The sequence below is a fragment of the Strix uralensis genome, chromosome 2, assembly GCF_047716275.1.
Source record: "Strix uralensis isolate ZFMK-TIS-50842 chromosome 2, bStrUra1, whole genome shotgun sequence".
In the NCBI taxonomy this organism is placed as follows: Eukaryota; Metazoa; Chordata; class Aves; order Strigiformes; family Strigidae; genus Strix; species Strix uralensis.
The window spans coordinates 38,869,009-38,890,478 of record NC_133973.1 but is presented as its reverse complement, the minus strand read 5'-3'; the positions used below and the strand labels follow the sequence as shown (position 1 = coordinate 38,890,478).

At 46.5% G+C, this 21,470-nt stretch overlaps 1 protein-coding gene and 2 long non-coding RNA genes across 5 annotated transcripts in view; 2 read left to right on the top strand and 1 right to left on the bottom strand.

Moving 5' to 3' along the window:
• LOC141939191 (uncharacterized) overlaps nucleotides 1-3,985 on the top strand; it is a 66,981-nt gene extending 62,996 nt beyond the window's left edge. For both annotated transcript variants that reach the window (XR_012627500.1, XR_012627501.1), the window contains exon 2: nucleotides 2,650-3,985. This is a non-coding gene — a long non-coding RNA (uncharacterized LOC141939191). The remainder of the gene's footprint in view (nucleotides 1-2,649) is intronic.
• On the bottom strand, nucleotides 2,678-5,720 carry LOC141939192 (uncharacterized). Its single transcript, XR_012627502.1, has 2 exons — nucleotides 5,293-5,720; nucleotides 2,678-3,954 (listed from the first exon to the last, which is right to left on the bottom strand). It is a non-coding gene; the product is annotated as an uncharacterized LOC141939192 (long non-coding RNA).
• An 842-nt stretch (nucleotides 5,721-6,562) lies between these two features.
• On the top strand, nucleotides 6,563-20,182 carry SIK1 (salt inducible kinase 1). Of its 2 annotated transcripts, XM_074858443.1 has the most exons (14): nucleotides 6,563-6,753; nucleotides 6,986-7,220; nucleotides 8,040-8,156; nucleotides 10,695-10,758; nucleotides 10,968-11,129; nucleotides 11,407-11,531; nucleotides 11,646-11,769; nucleotides 12,744-12,967; nucleotides 13,209-13,358; nucleotides 14,004-14,126; nucleotides 14,382-14,607; nucleotides 15,309-15,584; nucleotides 16,133-16,364; nucleotides 17,167-20,182. In XM_074858443.1, exons 2-14 carry the CDS (start codon nucleotides 7,068-7,070, stop codon nucleotides 17,585-17,587), a joined length of 2,397 nt encoding a protein of 798 aa, XP_074714544.1. In that variant the 5' UTR covers nucleotides 6,563-6,753; nucleotides 6,986-7,067; the 3' UTR covers nucleotides 17,588-20,182. The 2 variants fall into 2 exon arrangements, with proteins under 2 accessions (XP_074714544.1, XP_074714545.1); XM_074858444.1 differs by lacking the exons at nucleotides 6,563-6,753; nucleotides 6,986-7,220 and adding an exon at nucleotides 7,444-7,559.
• Nucleotides 20,183-21,470: the final 1,288 nt, after the last annotated feature.

The following is a 21,470-nucleotide window of genomic DNA, read 5'->3' as shown; positions in this document are numbered from 1 at the left end:
ACAGGGGCAGATGTCCATTCCCCAGCGAGGGCGTCTGCACCACCTGGAGAATAACTGGCAGGTCTTGCCCAGGTGGGAACACCTTGAGGCAACCCCAGCAGCTGTAAGACCAAGGGCAACAGCCTTCAGTCTTCTGGCCTGCCCACGGGAGGGTTCCCAAATTTCTTGAATGGGGGCTGGTTTCCCACAACTTCCATCAGGCTGGCAGAATTACCCCAACCTTTTTGTAGGGATCCCAAAGAGAAAAGATCCCAGGCAAGGCTAGGGAAAAGGGGCACAAGTTTGGCCTCGAGTTTTGGCTTATTCAGAGCTTGAATGTGGAGCTCCCACCAAGAGCCCTGCCTCAGGTTGGGGGTGCCCTGGGGCTGTGAAGCTGCTAGACATGGACAAGGAGGTGACAAAGTGTCCTCCCAACTCCTGCTTGACAGCTTGGGACCCACACGCAGGGCAGACTCCACAGCTTGTCCCTGCCCCAGCATGGCTTTTTCACACAACTGGCCTTCCTGCAGCAGTATCAGTGGATCTCCTTCCCTCACCATTGCAAGGGGTTTCCAGCACTACCTCCCTGCTGCTGCCCACTGCTTGCTTCCATTTCACCCCATCCGTAGCCTCTTCAGTCTCAGACCCTTCGCCTCCTTATCAGCCTCCAGCTCTGTCTGGGGCCCTGGGAGGACCAATAGCTTCAAATTACAGCTGTGCATACAACAGTGATCACGGAGGATGCTGGGCCAGAGAAGGGGAAGGATAATTTCACAGCAATGAAGACCCCTGTCAAATGGACCGCGGACATGCCTTCCTCCCACCTCTGCTCTCATATCTGAAGTGTACTTACCATTTATTTTTTGCTTTGGAGCTGGCAGCTTCTGACTGATCTTACACAGCTAAACTTTCCTGTCAGGCGTGGCCTAAAACACCCCCAACAACAAAACAATATGTGAGCATGCACAATGTTTCAGGGAGCAGTGAGAAGTAATACAGTCTCAACAGAAACTGCTGGCAAAGAGTCACAAAGCCTTGGGAGTACCAGAAAGCTAGCTGACTCTTTGACCTGCCTCTCTGTCCACACTCCAGTTGGAAGTGGGGGGCTAATGTTAAATTACAAGTATTAATCATACAGAAAGTCCAGCCTGATGTGAAAAATCACATGTAAGAGCGGCCTGTTCTATAAACTGTACTAAACCCAGTATGTACATAGCTTTATTTATACCAGCTGTGAGATTAACATTAATCACTTAATTGCAGTGTGAAGGATGGCCTTGCAGTTAAAGCACTCTGCCTGGGCTCAGAATACAGAAATGTATTTCACAGCTCTGTCACAGACTTGCCATATCACCACCATGAGCAAGACACTTCATCTTGTAGTTTTTTTGCCATCCCAGTAGTAAAGTAGGTATAGTAAGCAGGGGAAATGACATTTTTTCTTTATCTGTTGTCCATTTCGTCTGTGCAGATCATATGCTCTTGGTGGGAAAGTGTCATTTCCAAGTGTTGGTCTATAGGCACCTGAGCTCCATGTGGTTCTGCCCCAGGAAGGCACCTACCCGGCTAATCCTGATGCTAACAGTAACAGCAGCTTAACAGAGATGCACTCAGCTCCAGAGGCTCTTGGAGTCCTCAGTCGCAGCCTTTGGTAGAATACGTGCTTTACCTCGCAGGACACCTTGCAGAGATTCACTCTCTCTGAAAATGAGTCGACATACTATAAAATGACTTTCAGCTAAATTTAAATGGGCGTGGTTAGATTACAGGTGTGTATTCGCTTTTACTATCACCACCTTTGGTCATCAAACAATTGAAAAAAAAATTCAAAAGCCATTATTCCATGCTGGTTGCTTAGCTTCTGCATTTTATTTATCCTGGGCAATGGAAATAACCTGGCCCACTTCTCTTTTTACATAATCTTTTCATATGTTTGTTGCCAGTTGTCGGTCAGGTTCACATGCCCCAGCACAGTGGAGCACTATTAGAGTGACAAACACGGAAGGGAAATTATTACAATAAAAGAAAGACACTCTCAAGGGCATAGACCACCTTGTTTGTTCTGTGTTTGTACTTCCCTTAATACAAACAAAAACAGTCAGAGCCTTGGTATTAATGGTAGATTTTGTAGCACATTATACTTAGTAAAGAAAAGAAACCTAACATGCCTGGTGGGTACCCTTTAAAAAGCTATTTTATAGCCCTAGATAAGGATGTATGCCGAAGAGAAGCTCTACGTACCTTTATTCTGCAAGACAAGCTCAATGTATTATGTCAGTGAAATGTCATTGCCTCATTAATTATGAAATGTCATAAACTTTAACGACAAAAGATCATTGTTGTGATCATAATTATGTAACTCTGATGCAATATTATGACCAAAGACATTCCAGTGGTCTGAAATACATTTCTGGATACCATTGTGATGCCTCAGTAAGGATATGCTAGTTTGAAGCACTTTTGCCAAAATTGCAGTGGCAGCCTGGATTCTTTCAAATTCAAAGACACTTTGAAGTCATATTAGAAAGAGTCATGCGCCATTTTTTTCAAGATAATGCTTCTGTCTTTAAAATAAGACTACAAGTATTTTAGTTTATTATCTCATCTTCTTTTCTTTAGATGTCGCTATACTTTTTAGTATGTGACACCTTCCATTTTACTTTTTTCTAGACCAGAGTCTGACCAGGAACAACTCCGCTGACTTCAGCAAGACTTTATTCAATTAAATTGTGTAAATGATGGAACGCTGAAAATAACCCAAGAAACCTGATTTTCAAAATAATCACACTGGTGTTTTCCGGGAAAAAAAAGAAACTACAGCTATGCTGCAAGTAGTGGCCCTGCAAACCCACCATAGCAAACCAGGCTGACTTCAGCTGTGGAGGGTGAAACAGGTCGAAAGGAATGCTTCAGTTTCTCTGTTTTGTTTTCTTTTTGCCAAGTGAAGAAAGTTGCTATTGTTGTTAGTTTGTTTTGAAACTGATAGAAAATGCTGAGTGAAATGACTAAAGATTGAATTGCTGGAAATATCTGCAAGATGAGTTCTAGAAGGCAGCAGCCTTCATGCATATTCTCATCCGTAGACCATGTCACCCTTAGGGAGGGAGCACAGGACTGCTGCAATGGAAAAACTTAGCAGTTGTGGCCTCCCAGTTTCTCCCTCTTCCTAGAGAAATCAAAGGAACATCTTCGTGGAGATGCTTTGGAAAGTGCCTGTCAACTGTCCTTGCTTTTCTACCCTCATTATGTACAAGCTGGCTCCGCAATTATACCTCTCCTGACCATGGATGTTTCTCCAAGGCAATTCCTCGTTCAGGATATCCAAAACACCAGAGGGCAGCAAAAGTGTTAAAGCGGAAATTGCAAAAGCATCAACCTTCCCAACAGAAGCACCTCTGTGATGATAAAATGTGGTTGTGTAATAGGTTCTTGATGCCTTAACAGTATCAATTCATAGTGAAAGTGGTAGAAAAACGATGTAATTATGACACTACCAAAATTGTGCAATGGCTACTTCTGAGCAGCACTGCTGGAAGCTGTTGTGACCCACGTGAATGAAGATGGAAGAGAAATACCAAGAGATTGCTGATAATAATAGATGCAGGAGGTCTTCAATTTAACTCTCAATAAATCACACAGTAGTGTTATAACTCTTAAAAATTGTGTGCTCCCTCCTTCGCTGCAGAAGCTGTATGCACCCCAACCTCTGGACTAGAGATTGCAGGTCTGTGTAGGTACCTTCCACAGATAGCAACACTTGCCAGTTCTTCTTGCCTCTTCCATCTAAGTCAGGTAATTAAAATCAGGATGGTGGATTGTCCTCAGTGTAGCCCTCTGGTGAGGTCTTACGTTCTCCACAAAGTCCCATGGCACAGGTGTCCACCCTCTCCTTAGGACAGAAAAATCGTGGGGTGTCAGGGAGAGCACCAAATCCAGTTCTCTTCTTCCCATTTGGGAAGCAAGAAATGCTGAGTCCTTTAAAAGAAATAAAAATGTTACGTTCCCAGCTGGGGCTGGCTGTCTTGAGTGTTCTTTCTAAAGACCAGTTCTGTTTGCCATCCTAAAACACTTAATCAATTTCAAATGAAAACAGCAACTATAATTAAAGGGAGGAAAATCCCACCACAGCAGAGGAACCATTATTAAGGTAATTTTTTTCTTTATAACTCCTGGGGCACTGTTCACATGCAGTTGCTACTGTATGTGCTGTTTGTGCGTCACCTCCTCTTCATGAGTTCCACGGAGAATATACTGTTAGCTTAATAATAACAATAATAATAATGTCAGCTTTTCATGTGAGTTATTCAAGGCACCGTGTAAGCACTAATTGAACGTTACAATAGCCCGGGCTGGCTGCGTGCTCTTACCCCCCTTACAGTGACTGGCATAGCAGTCCCATGACCTGGGTCACACCACTGCCTCCATGCAGGCGGCTCCTGTCCTTCGGCTCTGCAAGCCCCTGCCCCCTCCCAGCGCCAGGCAAGCCCTGCCGGCTGCCAGCCTGCCTGCTCGCAGTAAATAAGCATAGGGATGACGTGTGTTTTGTGCAATGGTCAAGATAAACAAAGTTTGGGTGTTAATTTCGGGTGTTATTTCTCCAAGTTTCTAGGAGAAATGGCCTGCAATGCAACTGGCCTCCCAAAGGGCTAGCACCCACGTTACAGCAGGTAACACAAGCAATATAGTCCATAAGAGAAGCAGAAGTCTTGCTTGCTTCACTAGAACGTTCCGATGGATGTCTCTCAAGCGTGTTGATGACACACAGCTCATGTATCATGTAATTTGATTTATATAGAGAACCACATTTTTCTCATCCCGTCTTCAGAGTAAATTTACAAAAAATGACAAAAAGCTTGCTTTCCTCCCATAGTGTGTCCCTCTTGAGCCCTTTAGAGGTCATTCACAGACCCCAAGGAGACCACCAACTACAGGTGAAAGCAATTGTACCAATTACTTTGAAATCTTCAGGATGAAGCACAGGATATGTACCTCTTGCACCCAAGGCATCGCCTTCTTTCAGGCATTCATGGTGCCTCTGGGTGGAAGAGGCAGGTCACTGCCCAGCATGCCATTGGCCACGATGGTCAGGCTAGGGGTTCAGGCTAGGACGGACAGTCTTCCAGTCAGGAACCCAACCACTGACTGGAGAATTACTTGTCTGAAAAAAGCCTAGGCTGACTGTAATGGAGAAGATAAAGTTGAATAACAGATGTGGCAGGCACCATTCAAGACTTATTTTTGAGGCTAAACTGTAATTTGAGACCAAATGTACAAACATTTTGGTCCCTTGCTGTGTGACGGCTGAAGACCTACATTTTGAACACAGTGCATCTGCCGCTTCACATTTGACCTTGAGAGGAACCTTGGATGCTTTCCAGGATGCTGAGGTTCAATCCCAACAAGCCTCCTTCAGCCTCGGTGTGCAAAGGCGTAACTTCCCAAGCCTCCCTTCCAAACCGACCAGAGATAACAGCACCGCAGGAGTATCCAGAACATTATGAGTAAGTTACCGGAGTATTACAGGACTGCATGTATATATACATGGGCTCTTTGTTATCACCGCCCTTCCTGCCTGTGCCCAGCTGGCGGACCCGGAGGGTGGTTGGCCCCAGCCTGAGGTGCCGTTGGAGGGGCAGCTCCCCTCCATCACGCCCTGGAAACATCGGGAACGGAAACCGGTCCTGCGCGGGGGAAGGCGGGGCAGTACCCGCCCGCGGGCGTTGGTGCAAGGGCGGGGGGCGGCCACAGTCCTCCTTCTGCTTCGGGATTAGGGAAAAATTGCTCCCCGCAGGGCTGCAGCCAGCGGGACGATCCCTGTCGGTGGCCCCGCGGCTCCGGCACAGGGCGAGGAGAGCTGGGATGGGGCTAGCGGGGGCCTGGCGTCCCACCCGGCAGCGCTGGCCGGGCGCCTGCGCCGGGGGGGGGTGTGTCGTGTCCCCCCCTCACGCGGGGTTAGCGCGGCGTTCGCAGCCTCCACATCTCCGCCGAGCCCCCGCCAGGGCACGGCGGCTGCGGGCAAACGGTGGCGGGCTTCTGGCTGCCGGTGGCCTCGGCCGCTCGGGGCGCTGAGGGGAGACCCGCGCGGCCGCCCCTCACCGCGGGGAGCAGCCTCAGACTGTTCACGGCGGCCGGCGCCCCGCGCGCCAGCGGCTGACGCGAGCGCCGCGCGCGCCGACAGGGGGCGACCCCGCCGGGAGAAGGGACGCGTCACGTGACAGCAGGGAGAGAGCGGCCCCCCCCCCCCGCCCCGCTCCTGGTCCAGGCGGGGTGGGGGGACAGGAGACCCAGCGGCCCCCTCCCTCCCTCCCTCTGCCCTGACGTCACCGCCCCGCCGTCTCCCGGGCGACGGCTCCATCAGCGCGCGCGTCAGCGCCGCCCGTTCCTTGGCAACGGCCCGGTGTCTCGCTCTCCTTCAGCCTCGCGCCTGGGCGCGCGTCTCTCTGGCGTCAAAGTGACGTCAATGGGCCCGTCTCGGCTTTCGGCGGTGGGCGGGGGGAAGAGGCGGAGGGAGGGCGGGGTGTGCGCGGAGGGGGGCCGGCGGAGCGGGGGGCGGGGAGCCGGGACATCCCGCGTGCTCCCGCCTGCCCCCCGGCGCACGCACAGACACACACACACACGCACACGCGGAGACACGCGCGCGCACACACCCACCCTCGCGCGCACACACATCCCACCGCGGCGGCGGCGGCACAGCCCGGCGCCAGCAGCGGCGGCAGCAGCAGCAGCGGCGGCGGCGGCGAAGAGCTCCCGCTCGCCCGCCCGCCCGCGCGCCAGGTACGGCGGCTCCGCGGCCGCCCCGACGGTCGGGGGGCGCGCAGGGCGGCGGCGCGCGGGTCCGTGGCGCGGGCAGCGGGCGCCCGGCGGCCGGCGCTGCCGCGGGGCTGGGGACGGGGCGGTCGCGGCTCCGCTCTGGGGAGGGGTAAGAGCCCGCCGGGCTGGAAGAGGAGAGGGAGGGCGAGGGGCTCCGGCGGCGGCTGACGGGCCGTGCTGTGCCGTCTCCGTGCAGGTGCGAGCGCCCGCGTCCCCGGGGGGCAGCGCGGATGCTGCCGTCCTAGGCGCGGCGCGGTGCCCGCCGGCCGCCCTGAGCCATGGTGATCATGTCAGAGTGCACCCCCGCGCCCGCGGCCGGACCGGCCCAGCAGCGGCCTCTGCGAGTCGGCTTCTACGACATCGAGAGGACCCTGGGGAAAGGCAACTTCGCGGTGGTCAAACTGGCCAGGCACCGAGTGACCAAAACGCAGGTGGGTGTGGAGGCCCGGAGCGAGGAGCCCGGGGGGCGCCGGGCCGGCGGCGGGGCTGCCCCTGCCGGCACCCGGCTGGAAACCGCCGGCGGGCGGGAGGAGCGCGGCAGCGAGCGAGCCCTGCGGGGCCCGGCGGGCTCAGCCGGCCCTTGGCAGGCCATGTGCGGCTCGTAGGGGCTTCGAGTGCCCCCCGTGTGTTCCGCAGAGTTCGCGTAAAATTAAAACCGAGGAAGAACACATGAAAAATAACACTTCAGAGTGCTGCGGCACCTTCACTGAATTACCCCGTCTTAGTTTGCGAAGAAGTCAGACAGCCGAAGGATCTTTTGAAGACTTTAGGCGGGTTTAGTTTTCTCATTCCATGTGTGTGCTTCGAGAACAAAGAACTTGCAGTTATTTGCAGAAATCGATTATTAGTGGGCGTGCAACCGTCTTTATATTTCCAGTGCATGTCCCAATCATATCAGTCACTGCAGTAGAAAATAGTCTGTTACAGGGATCTGTTTTTCACTGGCATGGGATGGATTAAAAGATTTACCGAATCCTGTCCAGTGCTAATTTCTGCAGTTCTGTTCGCTACCTTATGTGCAGTCGTTTGACGTAGAAAAGAAAAATCAAAACGTTTTGTGTCGTGAATTCTGTGCAGGTCAGGAAAACAGAATCAGCTTTGTCAAGTCTGTACTTTTAAAAGCTACTTTATTTGTGTGAGTTGTGTGTGTGTGTGCGGGGAGGTGTCTTTTTTTTTTTTAAGAGATCTTAACAGTAAGAGTACCTATTTTGTAATACCGGGGGTTATTTTCTTATTTTTTAAATCTGCAGGTTGCAATAAAAATAATAGACAAAACAAGGTTAGACCCGAGCAATCTGGAGAAGATTTATAGAGAAGTTCAGATAATGAAGCTTTTGAATCATCCCCACATTATCAAGCTATATCAGGTAAGAGGTCAGCTTTGAAGCACAGCACGCAGATGAGATATGTTTGTGCTCTTCTCTTGCACATGATTTTACATCAAATATTTGCAGAGAGAATGCATATTGAAATACTTTTTGAAAAACACTTAAACCGGGTTTTTTAAAAGTAATTCGTCATTCTTTGAACAAGATTCTGGTATGTTAGACAGCTTTTTGACAAAATGCACTGTAAAATTTACAGTTAAAACCAGGCTGAAGTTTGTTTCAGAGCGAGGAACTGATTATCTGAGCTTCTGTGATTAACTTGCCTTTCCTAACTCTCCTGCTTTTCCTGTGTGGAGGACTGGAACTTCTTACGTGCTTTTGATAAGGGGAAGACTTAAACTCATGTAGGATGGCAGAGAAGAAAGCACAAAAGTTGAGTTTGCTCTAAGCGGAAGGGATTTAAAATCAACAACAATTAAACCAAAGCAATCTAAGTAGAAAATCTAAGTAGAAATCTAAGAGTTAGAATTCTAATCAAAGTAGAAAATAAAAAGCCAGTAAATGTTGGTATCTTAGAATATGTCAGAAAATCTGTTTGATTATTCTGTTCCAGTTTGTGTAGTTTTGAAAGTGAACTTTAAATATCTTCCCCCTTGTAGAGTTTCACAATGTGAATTTTGATTTAGATTTGTTCCGTTTCTGCACTGGTGGGTATTTTTAACAGCAAGAACAAATTAATGTGTTGTGCAGAAAACAGGATCACATCTGTCTAGTGAGCAAGGACTGCTTTGCAAATTCAAAATATTCCATCTAATTAGCATTTGGTGTAAGTTCCTCTTAATCATCTTAAATCGTGCCATGTGGATTTAAGAAGAAGATGAGGCATCACAGTCTGTCTGGACCTGTCTGGAAGGGCAGGGGGGAGAGAGGAATAGGTGGGTGAAGCAGCAGGTCTGAAAGTCCATCTGCTGTCGTAAAGACTATTATCAGCTGCAATCTTACCGTTGGGTTTGTTAGCTTTAAAAAAAAAAAAAAAAAGAAAAAAAGTTTAATTAACGTGTAAGGCTGAAGAGCCAGTAAGGCAGGTGCTTAGGCAAGGCATTATTTTTAAAGACCTTGACACACATGAAGTGCTTGATATTTATAGTATTAACCATCATAACAAAAATTATTCTGTGTTAACATCTGACGTCATTGTTGCCCATAGGGCAGTATAGGATATACAGAAACGTTCTAACAGTTCGGTTGATTTCATTTCGGTGGAATGATGTGGGTGAAAATACTATTTCGAAGCTTTTAAAAAAGCAGGTTAAATTCCATCTAGTTGAACCACTTCACCTGATGGAGCAAATGACGTTGGTAGTGGACCATAATTTCTTTTCAGTGAAGTTTTCTTTTCTTTGTTGTTGTAACTGATGCTTTACCTGTTTGGTGGAGACTGAGAAGCAGGGATGGAATTAGATGACATACCAATGTAGGGTGTGCGTTCTTGTATTATTTCATCATTGTTTTAGTTTCAGCACAGCGTCTTAATTTCATCCAGCTGGCAACTTTCCCGGAACACTTTCCTTCAGTTTTTTAAACTGGGAACCTCTCTTCCTTTTCTCCCAGTTTGTTTATTTTCATTTTGTGTCTGTGTGTACTTGTAGTGAGGGGAGGACAAGAGCCTTCGAAAAAGGTTACAACACCTTAGGAGCCTGGAAATTACAGCTTTTGAAGTAGCATTGACACTTTTTTGATTGTTAACCTGTTGCGAGCCTTCTGCTTCCAGAGCAAAATATCTGTTCCTTGAGGGTTCAATTGCAGAGAAGTGTTGTAGTTTAAAATCTGAAATGCAGCATGTCAAAGATGTGCCATAGTAACTGAAGATGAATTTGGAAATGCTCAGCATTTCTCATTCGTTGTTTGATTTTTAGTTTGGTTTTCTTTTTTTCCTCCAAAGAAAAAAATTAACAGATACTAGATTGATAGGTGAACGCTGCGTGATATATTGACAGTTGTTGATGTACATCAAGCACTGCTCTTACACAAACAGCAGCCTATTGTCACTTGCATGGGAGGCTTGCCATGACCCTGGCCAATACCAAATGGGAGTGGGGCATTTGATACTGCTTCTTGATTTGTCCAAGATGCAGATATCTCCCCTGATCTGAGTGCCTGCTAGCCTTGAGACAAAGGCGACTTTATGTAAACTTTAAGTGTGTTTGCATGTTCAAAATACATCAGATGAGTTAGAAAACTATATATGCATATTTTAACAAGGAATTCGGGGAAGTGTATGAGATTATTGAAATGCTCATCAGTTATCTAATGGAGATTAGGTGGCATGGTAATGGTGCGAAGAACAATGGCATGGGAAGTTGTTGTATCTTGTAGGCACATAAGCATTGATTTGTTATCTTTTTCATTATCAGTTTGCTTGGAAAGAACACTGCGGTGCAAAATTAGATGCCTTTACTGCCAGCTGCTGCGGCAATTAAATAATTGAACTGATATGTTTGAGAATACACTTAGAAAAATGAATGAAAATACACAGGTCTGCACTTTTTTTAAGCATGTCCTCTCATGTCTTCACAGGTTATGGAGACAAAGGATATGCTTTACATTGTTACTGAGTTTGCAAAGAATGGAGAAATGTTTGGTAAGTCCTCACTGCCAGAGCTAACAGTTCTTTAGATTTAGAAACCATGGCTTTATATTTGTCATTCCTGAGTAATATATATATATACTGATTAAAAATCCAGGGTTGGTGTTGTCAGCTGTCAAACAGTGACTGCAGCACCTGCAGGATTATGAAAAATTTCCTCCAGGTGTTTCTAAATCCTCTGCCTTTTTTATTTTGTCTGGCAGATCATCTGACCTCCAATGGGCACTTAAGTGAAAGTGAAGCACGGAAGAAGTTCTGGCAGATTCTTTCAGCAGTGGAATATTGTCACAGCCACCACATAGTGCACAGGGATCTCAAAACAGAAAACCTTCTTCTAGATGCTAACATGAATATCAAGTTAGCAGGTAATAAGAAATACACGGTTACTCTATAAACATTGGGCATGTAGTCAAATTCAATCTCCCTAGGATGATCTTATACATGTATTTATGGTTACTGAAAATAAAACAAACGTTACTGATATTTCTCTGAACATAACCTCTGGAGCAAAGAGAATAGCTTAAATGAATAGGCAGAGAACAAAACAATACATCTGCTCCCTTCTTTCCATTTTCTGCCACTTCTGAAATCTTAGTATGTGGTTGAGTGATGTCTTACCCCAGATTTTTACCTTCATTTCAGACTTTGGCTTTGGAAACTTCTACAAGTCAGGAGAGCCCCTCTCCACTTGGTGTGGAAGCCCACCTTATGCAGCTCCAGAAGTTTTTGAAGGCAAAGAATATGAAGGACCTCACCTTGATATATGGGTGAGTTCGATATTCCTTAGAAATTGCATTTCACACATTGTGAGGGTCTGTGGGCTTTCAAAATCATTGCTTCTACTGGAGTCACTCACATGCTGTGTTGTTTTCTATTGACAGAGCCTTGGGGTGGTGCTGTATGTCCTTGTCTGTGGTTCTCTGCCTTTTGATGGACCCAGTTTACCAACTCTGAGGCAAAGAGTGCTGGAGGGGCGGTTCCGCATCCCTTACTTCATGTCCGAAGGTGCTTTTTGCAGATCCTTAATGTTAGAAAAGGGGCTAGAAATGAAGGACTAGCTGTCCTGTACCTTCTTGGGGCAGTGACAGATGGGGCTGGTTTTGCAGCTGGCAATCACTTTGTCTTTATGTATCCCGTAATTTCTGTAGGGCAGCACTTACTGTTGAGGGGCTGGTTGCACACGTTTTCTTTTCTGGGATCTGCTTTATGGTGCATCTAAAAGGCTGTCATTTCATTTCTTAGAGTATCTCTATGGATTACAAAAATACTTGACACCCTAGCTGGAGAAATATTCTCTCACAAAAGAGAGAAAACTGGAGTTTAGTGAGACTAGCCTGCAGTGCTGAGATGGGTGTAGTTCTCCTCAGATATTTTAACAAAGCAGAAGGGGTATATTTCAGTGTATCTGACTTAGCACTGTTTCTTGAGCACTCCCAAGAGTCTGGTGAGAAGAAGGTACTGAAGAATAGTATCACCTCTCTGATTTGGATTCGAAAACAAGTGAATGTGCCTCTGTCTTCAAGTGAAAAGTATCTTTTGAAGTCTGACCTTTATCAGTTACAGCCATGAATGGCTTTGATTCCCTGGTTATAAACAAATAAGCAGTACATACAGACCAGGAAGTTGTATGTGATGGGATTCTGTACTAAATTCTGACCTCGTTTACGTGGATGTAACATCATTAAACCTGCATCCACTCTGAATTAGCTCTCCTACAAGGTGCAAGGCCACCTGAAACCTGCCCGTATCCAGTACAGCTTCATTTCCTGTAGTGACGTGTTGCTTTTGTGAAATGGATGTGGACATCTCTTGTGCTGTTTTGAATACCTGTTAGTCAGATCAGGCATCAGCTGCTCAGAAACCTTTAATTCCTGTTTTCACAGACATCATACACTGTTGCTGGGAAGGTTTCTTAGCAGTGACCTGGGGCTGGACTGTTATTTTTACCCCTTGCTCATGAGTTTGTCTTTGTCATCCAGACTGTGAAACACTAATCCGACGGATGTTGGTTGTGGACCCAACCAAGCGAATAACCATTTCCCAAATAAAGCAGCACAAGTGGATGCAAGCTGACCCGTCTCTTCAGCAGCAGCAGTCTTTGTCCTTCTCCATGCAAAACTACAACTCCAACCTGGGTGACTACAATGAGCAGGTCCTTGGGATCATGCAAACACTTGGCATCGACAGGCAGAGAACTGTTGAGGTGAGAAATGCTTGCCCCTTCGATACATCCTCAGTGAACACCAGAATGCCAGTGGTGCAGTCAGATGTACATCATTCAGTGACTAGCCTTGATCTAGTGTCACAGTGTAGTAAAATCTTCACTGCCCTTCTGGATTTTTACTTATTTTTTTGAGTACGCTATTATGAGGCCTTAGTGATGAGTTTTGGCTGCTTATATCCTGAGTTACCTGTAACTCAAGGGTCCTTTCAATGTCTCCTAGTCTCTGCAAAACAGCAGCTACAACCATTTTGCTGCAATTTACTACCTGCTCTTGGAGCGCCTCAAGGAGTATCGAAGCAGCCAGCTATCGAGTCGCCCCACAACTGGCCGTCAGCAAAGGCCAAGGAGCTCCGAGATCAGCAATGTTGAGGTAAGGAAGGGCATTGCCTACTGGGAAGCTGTGTCCATTGGCTCTCTTTTTTTCTGCCCCTTGCTCTGGGAAAATACAAGATGGCAACTCTCAGGCTTCTGAAAACCAACTCTGATATTGGTTCCCTCTGATAGGACACAGCCTACTGTCCTTCAGCAGGAGGCTGATTTAATATAAATGGCCTGTTTCCTGAGAAGTGACTGTGGGTCATGGTCCAAACAGCCTGCCTTGGGTGCAGGTCAATAATGAGCCAGAAGATTAGGCTTCTCAAGGAAATTTGCCCTCTCAGGCATGGATTGGTTACACTTTGTTACATACCCTATAGGTAGGATCCTCAGAAGTACTCCATGAGTCAGTTTGTGTATTTTTCTGACATTCTTTTTCTTTTCCTCACCCCCACCCCCTTTAAAGTGTGCTCTGGGTGCCTTTTCAAATTGTACTTCCAGTTAAATTGCCTAACTTAGGAGAAGGAGTTTTGTGTTTGTGTTGGCATTGAAAGACTAGCTTTGTTAGTCTTCCTAGAAAGTATGTGGAGAAAGCTTGCATGGAAGGTGTCTCTGAAATTCCTTGAACCTCCAGTATCTGAAAAGTCATGTGGAACTGCAGTGTATGTGATGGCTTCTGTGCATCTCTCTCTCTCTCCAGATGTCTCAGGACAGTCTCACTAGTGAAACCCTGCGATCATCTCTGCTTTACCAGCAACCTCAGAACCTGATTCAGCCATCCTTGCAGGCAGAAATGGACTGTGAGATGAGCAATCCATTACAGGTTGGTGTTCTCAGCTAAACTGTATGTTACTTTTTTTTTTTTTTAAATTGCTCTGACAATCCAAAACAACAGGGGTTGTGACTCTGTTTTTCTCTCCCTCCAATCTTTTGTTTGGCATTTGGGCATGGTGTCATAGTAGTCTCTCAAACAGTATGCCTATTGAAGATGTGCCACAGGGCTGTGAAGAATATTAAAAGGTATTGCAGAAATAAGTGAAACACCCTTCACCCATCTGTGATCTGATATGTTTTGCAGCCTGTGTTCTTTCCTGTGGATCCCAACTTCAACGGGCTCTTCCGGAACCGCTCCATCTCCCCCAACAGCCTGCTGGAGACCACCATTAGTGAAGAAGTGAGGCAAGAGAAGGAGTTGGAAGATGAAATTAAGGCGTATGACCACCCCATCCGCATCCCTAGCAACACCAGCAGGAGGCACACGCTGGCCGAAGTGACCACTCATTTCTATCACCATGCCCCTCCATGTAAGTAAGTCTGGGAGAAATGGAGGGTGTCAGTAGTTAGAGGAAAAGGACAGAGAAGGAGTGCCATAACGGACAAATGTCTGGGGAGTATGCGCTGATTTTACCTTCACTGGGATAGGAAGGCCTGGAAAAGAGGTCTGTACTCTGCCCTCCACAGTTCTGTCTTCCCATAAATAAGCATGGCCCTTACGGAAGAGATGTTGCACTGCTGTATTTTATCTAGATCACTTTAGAGGAGAGCATTCTCACGAGCAGGACATAACCCTTCTCTGCTTGCTTCCGCTGTTGTACCTGGGGAGGTGGGGGTGCCTGCATTAAAAAAAAAAAGGTCATCGTAACTGTATTTGGTACACATCCAGACCCTGTAAACTAAACAAACAAACAAAACTGTTCACAAAACGATAATCCCATGTCAGAGCTGTTGTGCTAAAGAAACGCTGTCGGCCTGATCCAGCATAGCCGGGTGGTGCTGGAGTTACTGGCAGAGCCCAGCTGGCTGGATGGGAGCCCAACCTTAAGTTATTCATTGATGACCCCTTGCTGGAGTCAAGCTCTGTGACAACACGAGTTGCCAGACACCTCTTCAGCTTGCAGGTGCTTATTAGTGCCAGTGTAGGTGGGCAGAAGGCTCTGATGTCATGTTTGGTCCTTCCTGTACTCATCCTGGGAACGTTCTTTCTCTCCTTCCTTCCCCTCTGTAGGTATAGTCATTTCCTCTTCTGCAAGCCCCACAGAGGGAACTAGTTCAGACAGCTGCCTTACTTCATCTTCAAATGACAGCTCAGTGGCCCTGAGCAGCTGTTTGGCAGGTCAAGTAATGACGGGGAGCCCAGCCACAGCTAGGATGACGTCGCCCTTCCTAGCTTCCCAGTCTGACGCTCCGGTGTTAGAAGCCCAGGGCTGCATGGGAGGTGCTTCTCTCCTGCCTGTCAGCTTCCAAGAAGGAAGGCGAGCATCTGATACCTCATTAACTCAAGGTAATGTCTTCCTTGCTTTATTGCTGGGGGATTGCACCCTTCCAACTGCCACTAGAAAAGGGTAGCATGCAGGGACACTCGCTTGCCTGTGTGTGTTACACTGAGGCCAGCCACCTGGTTATTATGCCTCTTGTATTCACGGTCCCTGAGGGAGAGTCAGATGCCCTGAGGAAGGTGCCTAGATGAGAGGTTCTCAGATACTGATTCAGCGTGCCCATGAAGATATTTCTGCTGCCATGAGTGGGATGACAGGCTCCACCTTCCTCCTAAAATACAGAGTGTACAACACGATTTCTATCAGGTTTCTCCTTTGCTGTGCATGTGTCCATCTACACGAGGGTGCAGCTGTCCCAGACCCTGTTCCATTACATAAGTTTTGCTCTGTCCATCAGGCAGAGGGGTGAACGTGAACTGGAGAGTCACGGTCTCTTCTAGCGCAGTTCTCACGCAACTGAAGGCAGCTGCCCAGAAAGGCTGATCTGTAAAGCAGGCTCCTAGGCAAATGCTAAGGAGGATTAAAGTGCATTTCTTTTCCTCATGTCCCACAGGCTTGAAGGCTTTTAGGCAGCAGCTGCGGAAGAACGCTCGAGCCAAGGGCTTTCTCGGCTTGAATAAAATCAAAGGCTTTGCTCGGCAGGTGTGTCAGTCCTCCTCATCTCGGGCAGCAAGGAGTGCCATGAGCCCTTTCCAACACACGCAGCCAAACACCTGCATGTACAGCACCAGTGGGAGCAGCAGAGAGGGAAGAAGCCTCCTGGAGGAGGTGCTACAGCAGCAGAGGTGAGAAGCTGGCTGGGAGGAGTTTTGCTGTTTTCACTGGGTTTGCTTTGGTTAGGGGCAAGTGAGGAGGAGTAAACACAGTAAAAGAGGTTGGGGAGTTTGGTCACTGGGGATTCCTATCCTCCATCTTTGCTGTGTGGCAGCAGATAAACTGCTTGGCTTCCTTTGTGGCTTCCTGCACTGGCATACGTAACACAGGATGTGCAGTTCCACTTAAAAATCTCGACGTCCAAATATTTGGAGGTTGCTGAATTGAGAAGCAATTTGGTACTGTGGGGGAAAACATTACTTCTCCCCATTGCAAGCTGTGTTTTTCTTTGTTAGTTTTGGGAATGATTCCTTTCCTCCTCTGCCTTCTCCTGTAATTTTCCCATGGCAAGGAAGTGAGACCTTGTAATTTGGAAAAGTTACAGCCCACAAAGGAGGCACAGTTCCAGTGGCCTCAAATGTCATGTGTGGTGGCACCTCTTCATTCCCATAGATGCAAGATGGAAAATTGAGTTTCCGGTTTATCTGCACACGTTGTCTCTAGAACATCTATTATTAGCAGGCCAAACGGTGACTAGATAACTTTCTGGTGATAGTTGTCCTCTCCAACATGAGGAAAAGCCAACTGAAAACATGTTGACCTGGCATGGTCAGCTTGCTTTAATTGTACTGGCTGGGTAAGGAGAGGTTTGATAGAGAGAAGGAAACAAAGGGGAAAGTTATGGTCAGAACTAGGGCCAAGAAAGGAGGAAGAAAAGCACTAAGTCATCCTAGCAGTGCAAATTAACCTCTTCCACCCTTGGATTTTGTTCAGAATGCTCCAGCTGCAGCACCACCAGCTCCTCCAGACAGCTTGTCCCCAGACTTCTCAGACACCTGCAACAAATGGCGTCCCCTCCTCTGACAGCGTAGGTACGTGCAAAGCATCGAATTCTCTTCTGTTATCAGAGCTACAGAGAGAGAACTCATTTGAGCTGGCCTTTGCTGGCAACAGCCAACTGCTCCAACCTCATTTCTTCGGTGTCAGCGTGTCACCGGTGTCCTCAGCAGCTCACCTTTTAGACACGCACCTGTACATCAGCAGCAACGTTTCTCCAGTTGGCGCCACCTTCTCTCAGCAACAGAGTTTCTCTGCGCAGTCTCCGAGCTATGACGCTGTCACTCTGCAGCACGGGGATTGTGAGATGGAGGACCTGACTTCCAACCAGCTAGGGAAGTTCGTCCTGGTCAAATGAGAGCCCCGGCTGCTGCAGCTCACGCTGCTCTTGCTGCGAAGAACTTTCACCACTGTTCCATGGCGTGTGTGGATCCATGGCTGGCTGGTGTCGTGTGGACGAGTGACTCTCGGAAGCAATAAATTTTGAAGTATGTGAAGAGGCTGTCTGGCTCAGAAAGCTAGCAACTTTATAGAACTGAAACAAGCAATATGTATGTCTTTTTGCTTCTACTATTCTTGCACTGAACAAATATGAATAGAAACTGAATTTTTTAAAGGAAAAATAATGGTGGGGAAGATGGGTGGGGCATTTGTGGGGACAGGGAGGGATGTGGTTGGGGAAGAACTCTTCGGTACTGTACTCAAGTCAGACCAATACAGCTCTGCTGTTATGCAAGATTAGCAGCTGTCAGTAGTGGTGACACAGCAGGGAGAGGCTTTTCAAAGAAGGGACCAGAGCCTCCCTTTTTCACAATATTCATTTATGGGTTTGTGAAGATGATTACCTCTTTTAAAGAAAATAAACAGAAAACCAGTGGCATGCAGCATTATGCATTCATAGAAGACAAAAATGGAAGCATTGCCATTTGTTGTTTTTTTTTTTTTTTCCTCCTGTTAACACTCATTTTATTTAAAGGAACCAACATCCCCATTCCACACCTCCCAGATACATATACTTTAAATGAAAACTGTGAACTTCTTGCTTGATACATCAGCTGGAAAAGCTTAAAAAGCCCTTCTAATTAGTACAGAAGCAAGTAATCTGTGGAAAATGTATCCCTTGATATCAGGATCCAAATTGCATAATGTCTGGTCTTTTGCAGGGATGTTTGTTTGGGGGTGGTATGTGTGTATATACATATACACACGTGCACACATGCATATATTTTGTCAGTCTGAATAATCTTTAGGAATCTTTTTATAAACACTAAGTTTTTTCATATTCTTGCAGAGACACTGAGGAGGGAAGCATTAGTGCTGGTGGGGTGATGGGAAGGGTTTTCTTTTTAAAAAGCCCTCCTGGAGGTTGCTTACAGAGTTGCCTGAGGGGTATTTCTTAGTGCTGCACATTGTTATTTCCGCTGCTAATTATGTTTTTATGCATTTCATTATCAGGGTCCAAACAGAACTGACTCTTGGGGAAATGTGCAATATTGAGGTTATAATTATATACTGACAAAGACAAAAGGAATAGGCTAGAACAGAATTCTACTCTAACGGAGTACAGCTATTTCTGAACAAAACTGTATTAAAAGTGAGTAAAACAGCACAATCTTTGGGTGTTTGTTTTTGGTTGGTTTGTTTTTGGCATATTAGCAAAATAAGGTTTTGGATTAGATAGGTGTTTTTTCGTATGGTTTTTAATGCTGTATATGTATATAAATAGGAAGCAGAAAACTATATAACACTAGTTATTTTTTATATTTTGTAATATGCTTATATTGTGTTTCTGGTATAAACCCCACTCCCCTTCCAAGGCAGAGCGTGACTTCTGTTGGTATCAACAGAAGTTATGCTTGGGTATAAAGGGGAGAAGAGACTGTGCTCCTACAGAAGTGAGTCGAGTAGGGCGTGCAAACTTTGGAAGCAGGTGAGCAAACAGTGAGCCAGCTTGGATGGAAGCTGCCATCCGACTGTCAGAAAATAGCTGCGTTCTGTCAATGCTTAAAGGACCCATCTCCCGAGTGTGACACAGGGTGCCTTCAAGTTACCTTGGCTTTGTGCAACCTGCAGTATTACGCATTTGCAAATAATATAGATACCTGTTTTTTTGTTTGTTTTGTTTTGTTTTTTTTTAAAAAAAAAGCCAAAGATTGACCAGGTTAATAGGTGGTAGTAGGAAGGGTTGAAGATGTCATGTGGCTCTGTCTGTGGCTCTCCATAAACGACCTCTTTATCTGTGTGTTATATCTGTGTGTCTATATTGGTGCATCTCCAGCTTGCCACTGCTGCTACATGGTCTGGAAGCTTCAAAGTGAGAGAAAATTGTTTGAGTTGAATTTCTGTTAATGAGTGGTGCCTTGCAGCAGAGAAAACACCAAAGTCTCATGCTCATTTGTAGTGATTTAAAAAAAAAGACAAAAAACTCAAAAAAACCAGATTGCGTGGAGATGGCTGGAGAGGAGGGCAAGAAGAAGCCAGCTCATCACAAAGCAGCAACTTTGCCTTCAGTTTTGTAAGGGGTAGCACACGTACTTAAAACGCAGAATTTCCTCTTCAATATTTGTTTTAACGCCATGGATCAAAAGGCCACAGATTCTTTTGTTTCCTGTCCTGAGCAATGACAAGCACTTTACTTTCATAGTATTTTTTTTTTCTTTTCCAATTGCTGTAGAACCTCTTTGGAATTATTGCTGGAGCAGAAAGAGGTCATTTTAAAAGTTTGGGTTTTTTTGTAGATATCTTGACAGTGCTGTTCTGCAGACTGCAATGCAATAGGGTATTTAAAGACACTACGTGATTGGTTTAATTAAGATGTATAGTTTATTTTTTATCATGACTGAACAATCATTTTATTTCTTATGTTAAAATGAGAGGTGTACACCAAAATGATTAGTCGATGTGTTTTATTTAAATATTTAAATAAAAAATGTTTTAAAATTGTTGTCCTGCAGATGATTCTGTAGAGTATTTTCTCCTGATATATACATACGACTTGCATAGTTAAGACTCATTTTAAAGCCTAAGTCCATAGGACATTACTGACACTTTCTATTACACACTAAATGAAGAGGAATGGCGGGCTCGCAAATCTGATAATGGGATATTGAGCCGTTCGCTGGTAGGCAATCTGTCTGAATCTAACCCAAGTCTGTAGTAATCGGGTTATAAAATCTGACAGTAAGGGAGGTCTGCGGAGTGAAAATGGTCAAGCGTGGTTTAGTAGTTACCAGATGAGCACTCTGTCCGTGTCACCTTGGTCTGAAAGAGGCCCCAGCCAGATTAAGGCAGTGACAGAAAAAGAGCAAAGAGGGGGAGGGAGGGATTCCAGGGGTGCTGGCTTTCCTCCTCTAAAATATAATTTGAGAATTAAAAGAGTACTGGAAAGGTACAGGCTTGGCTGGCCTGGGAACGGGCATGCAGCACTGGCTGCCCTGCCCTGCAGAGATGCCTCGGCTAGTTTTGAACAAGCGGAGGTCCCCGCTGTGACCATGCGCTGCCCTCGCTGGAGGTGGGGACACACCTTGGCCCTGCGTCCTCACCTCAGGTGGGGACGCACCTTGGCTCTGATGAAAGCACCCAGCACGGCAGCACTGTGAACTGAGCCGGTGGCACTGAAGCTGGTGGAGATGTTATTTACCAAGTGTGGGCTGGGGAGGGAATGGCCAAAAGGAGGGGAAGGGGGTGGGTGGCAGGAGGCTGCAGGAGGAAGGGGCCTGTGGGGCCATGCAGGGGGGAGAGGAGAGAAGGAGAGGCCGGCCTGACCGTGCTGCTTAGACTGTGGAACCAGGTCCTTTGTCTCTTCTACGGTTTTACTTCACTCCTCTGCGTTTCCTTTGAACCTTTGAGAGACGTGCATAGCCCTGGGCTGTCATCTGCAGGGCATCCACCCAGGGTGTGAGCAATAGAAGGCTTTGTATTCTGCACATGCAGTTAGAATGAGGGCGAGGAGGTGTTTCATCTGCAAAGGGACCCCCAATATTTGCAACCTCTGGTTTAACTTGGCAAACACTTGGCAAAAAAAAAAAAAAAAAAAGGGATTTTTATTTCCCAATGAACAATGGTGGGTTTTTTGAAAGATCCTCATTCTGAGTTTTTGTTTTCAAATGCACTTATCACATTTTGAAGGGAGGGGAGAGTGGTGGGAAGGTAAATCCAAAATTTAAACAAAATCTTGGGGGCAACAAAAAAAATATTTACTTATTTTGCTTTATGAAGTTGTTTGCTGAGCTGGAATTTGT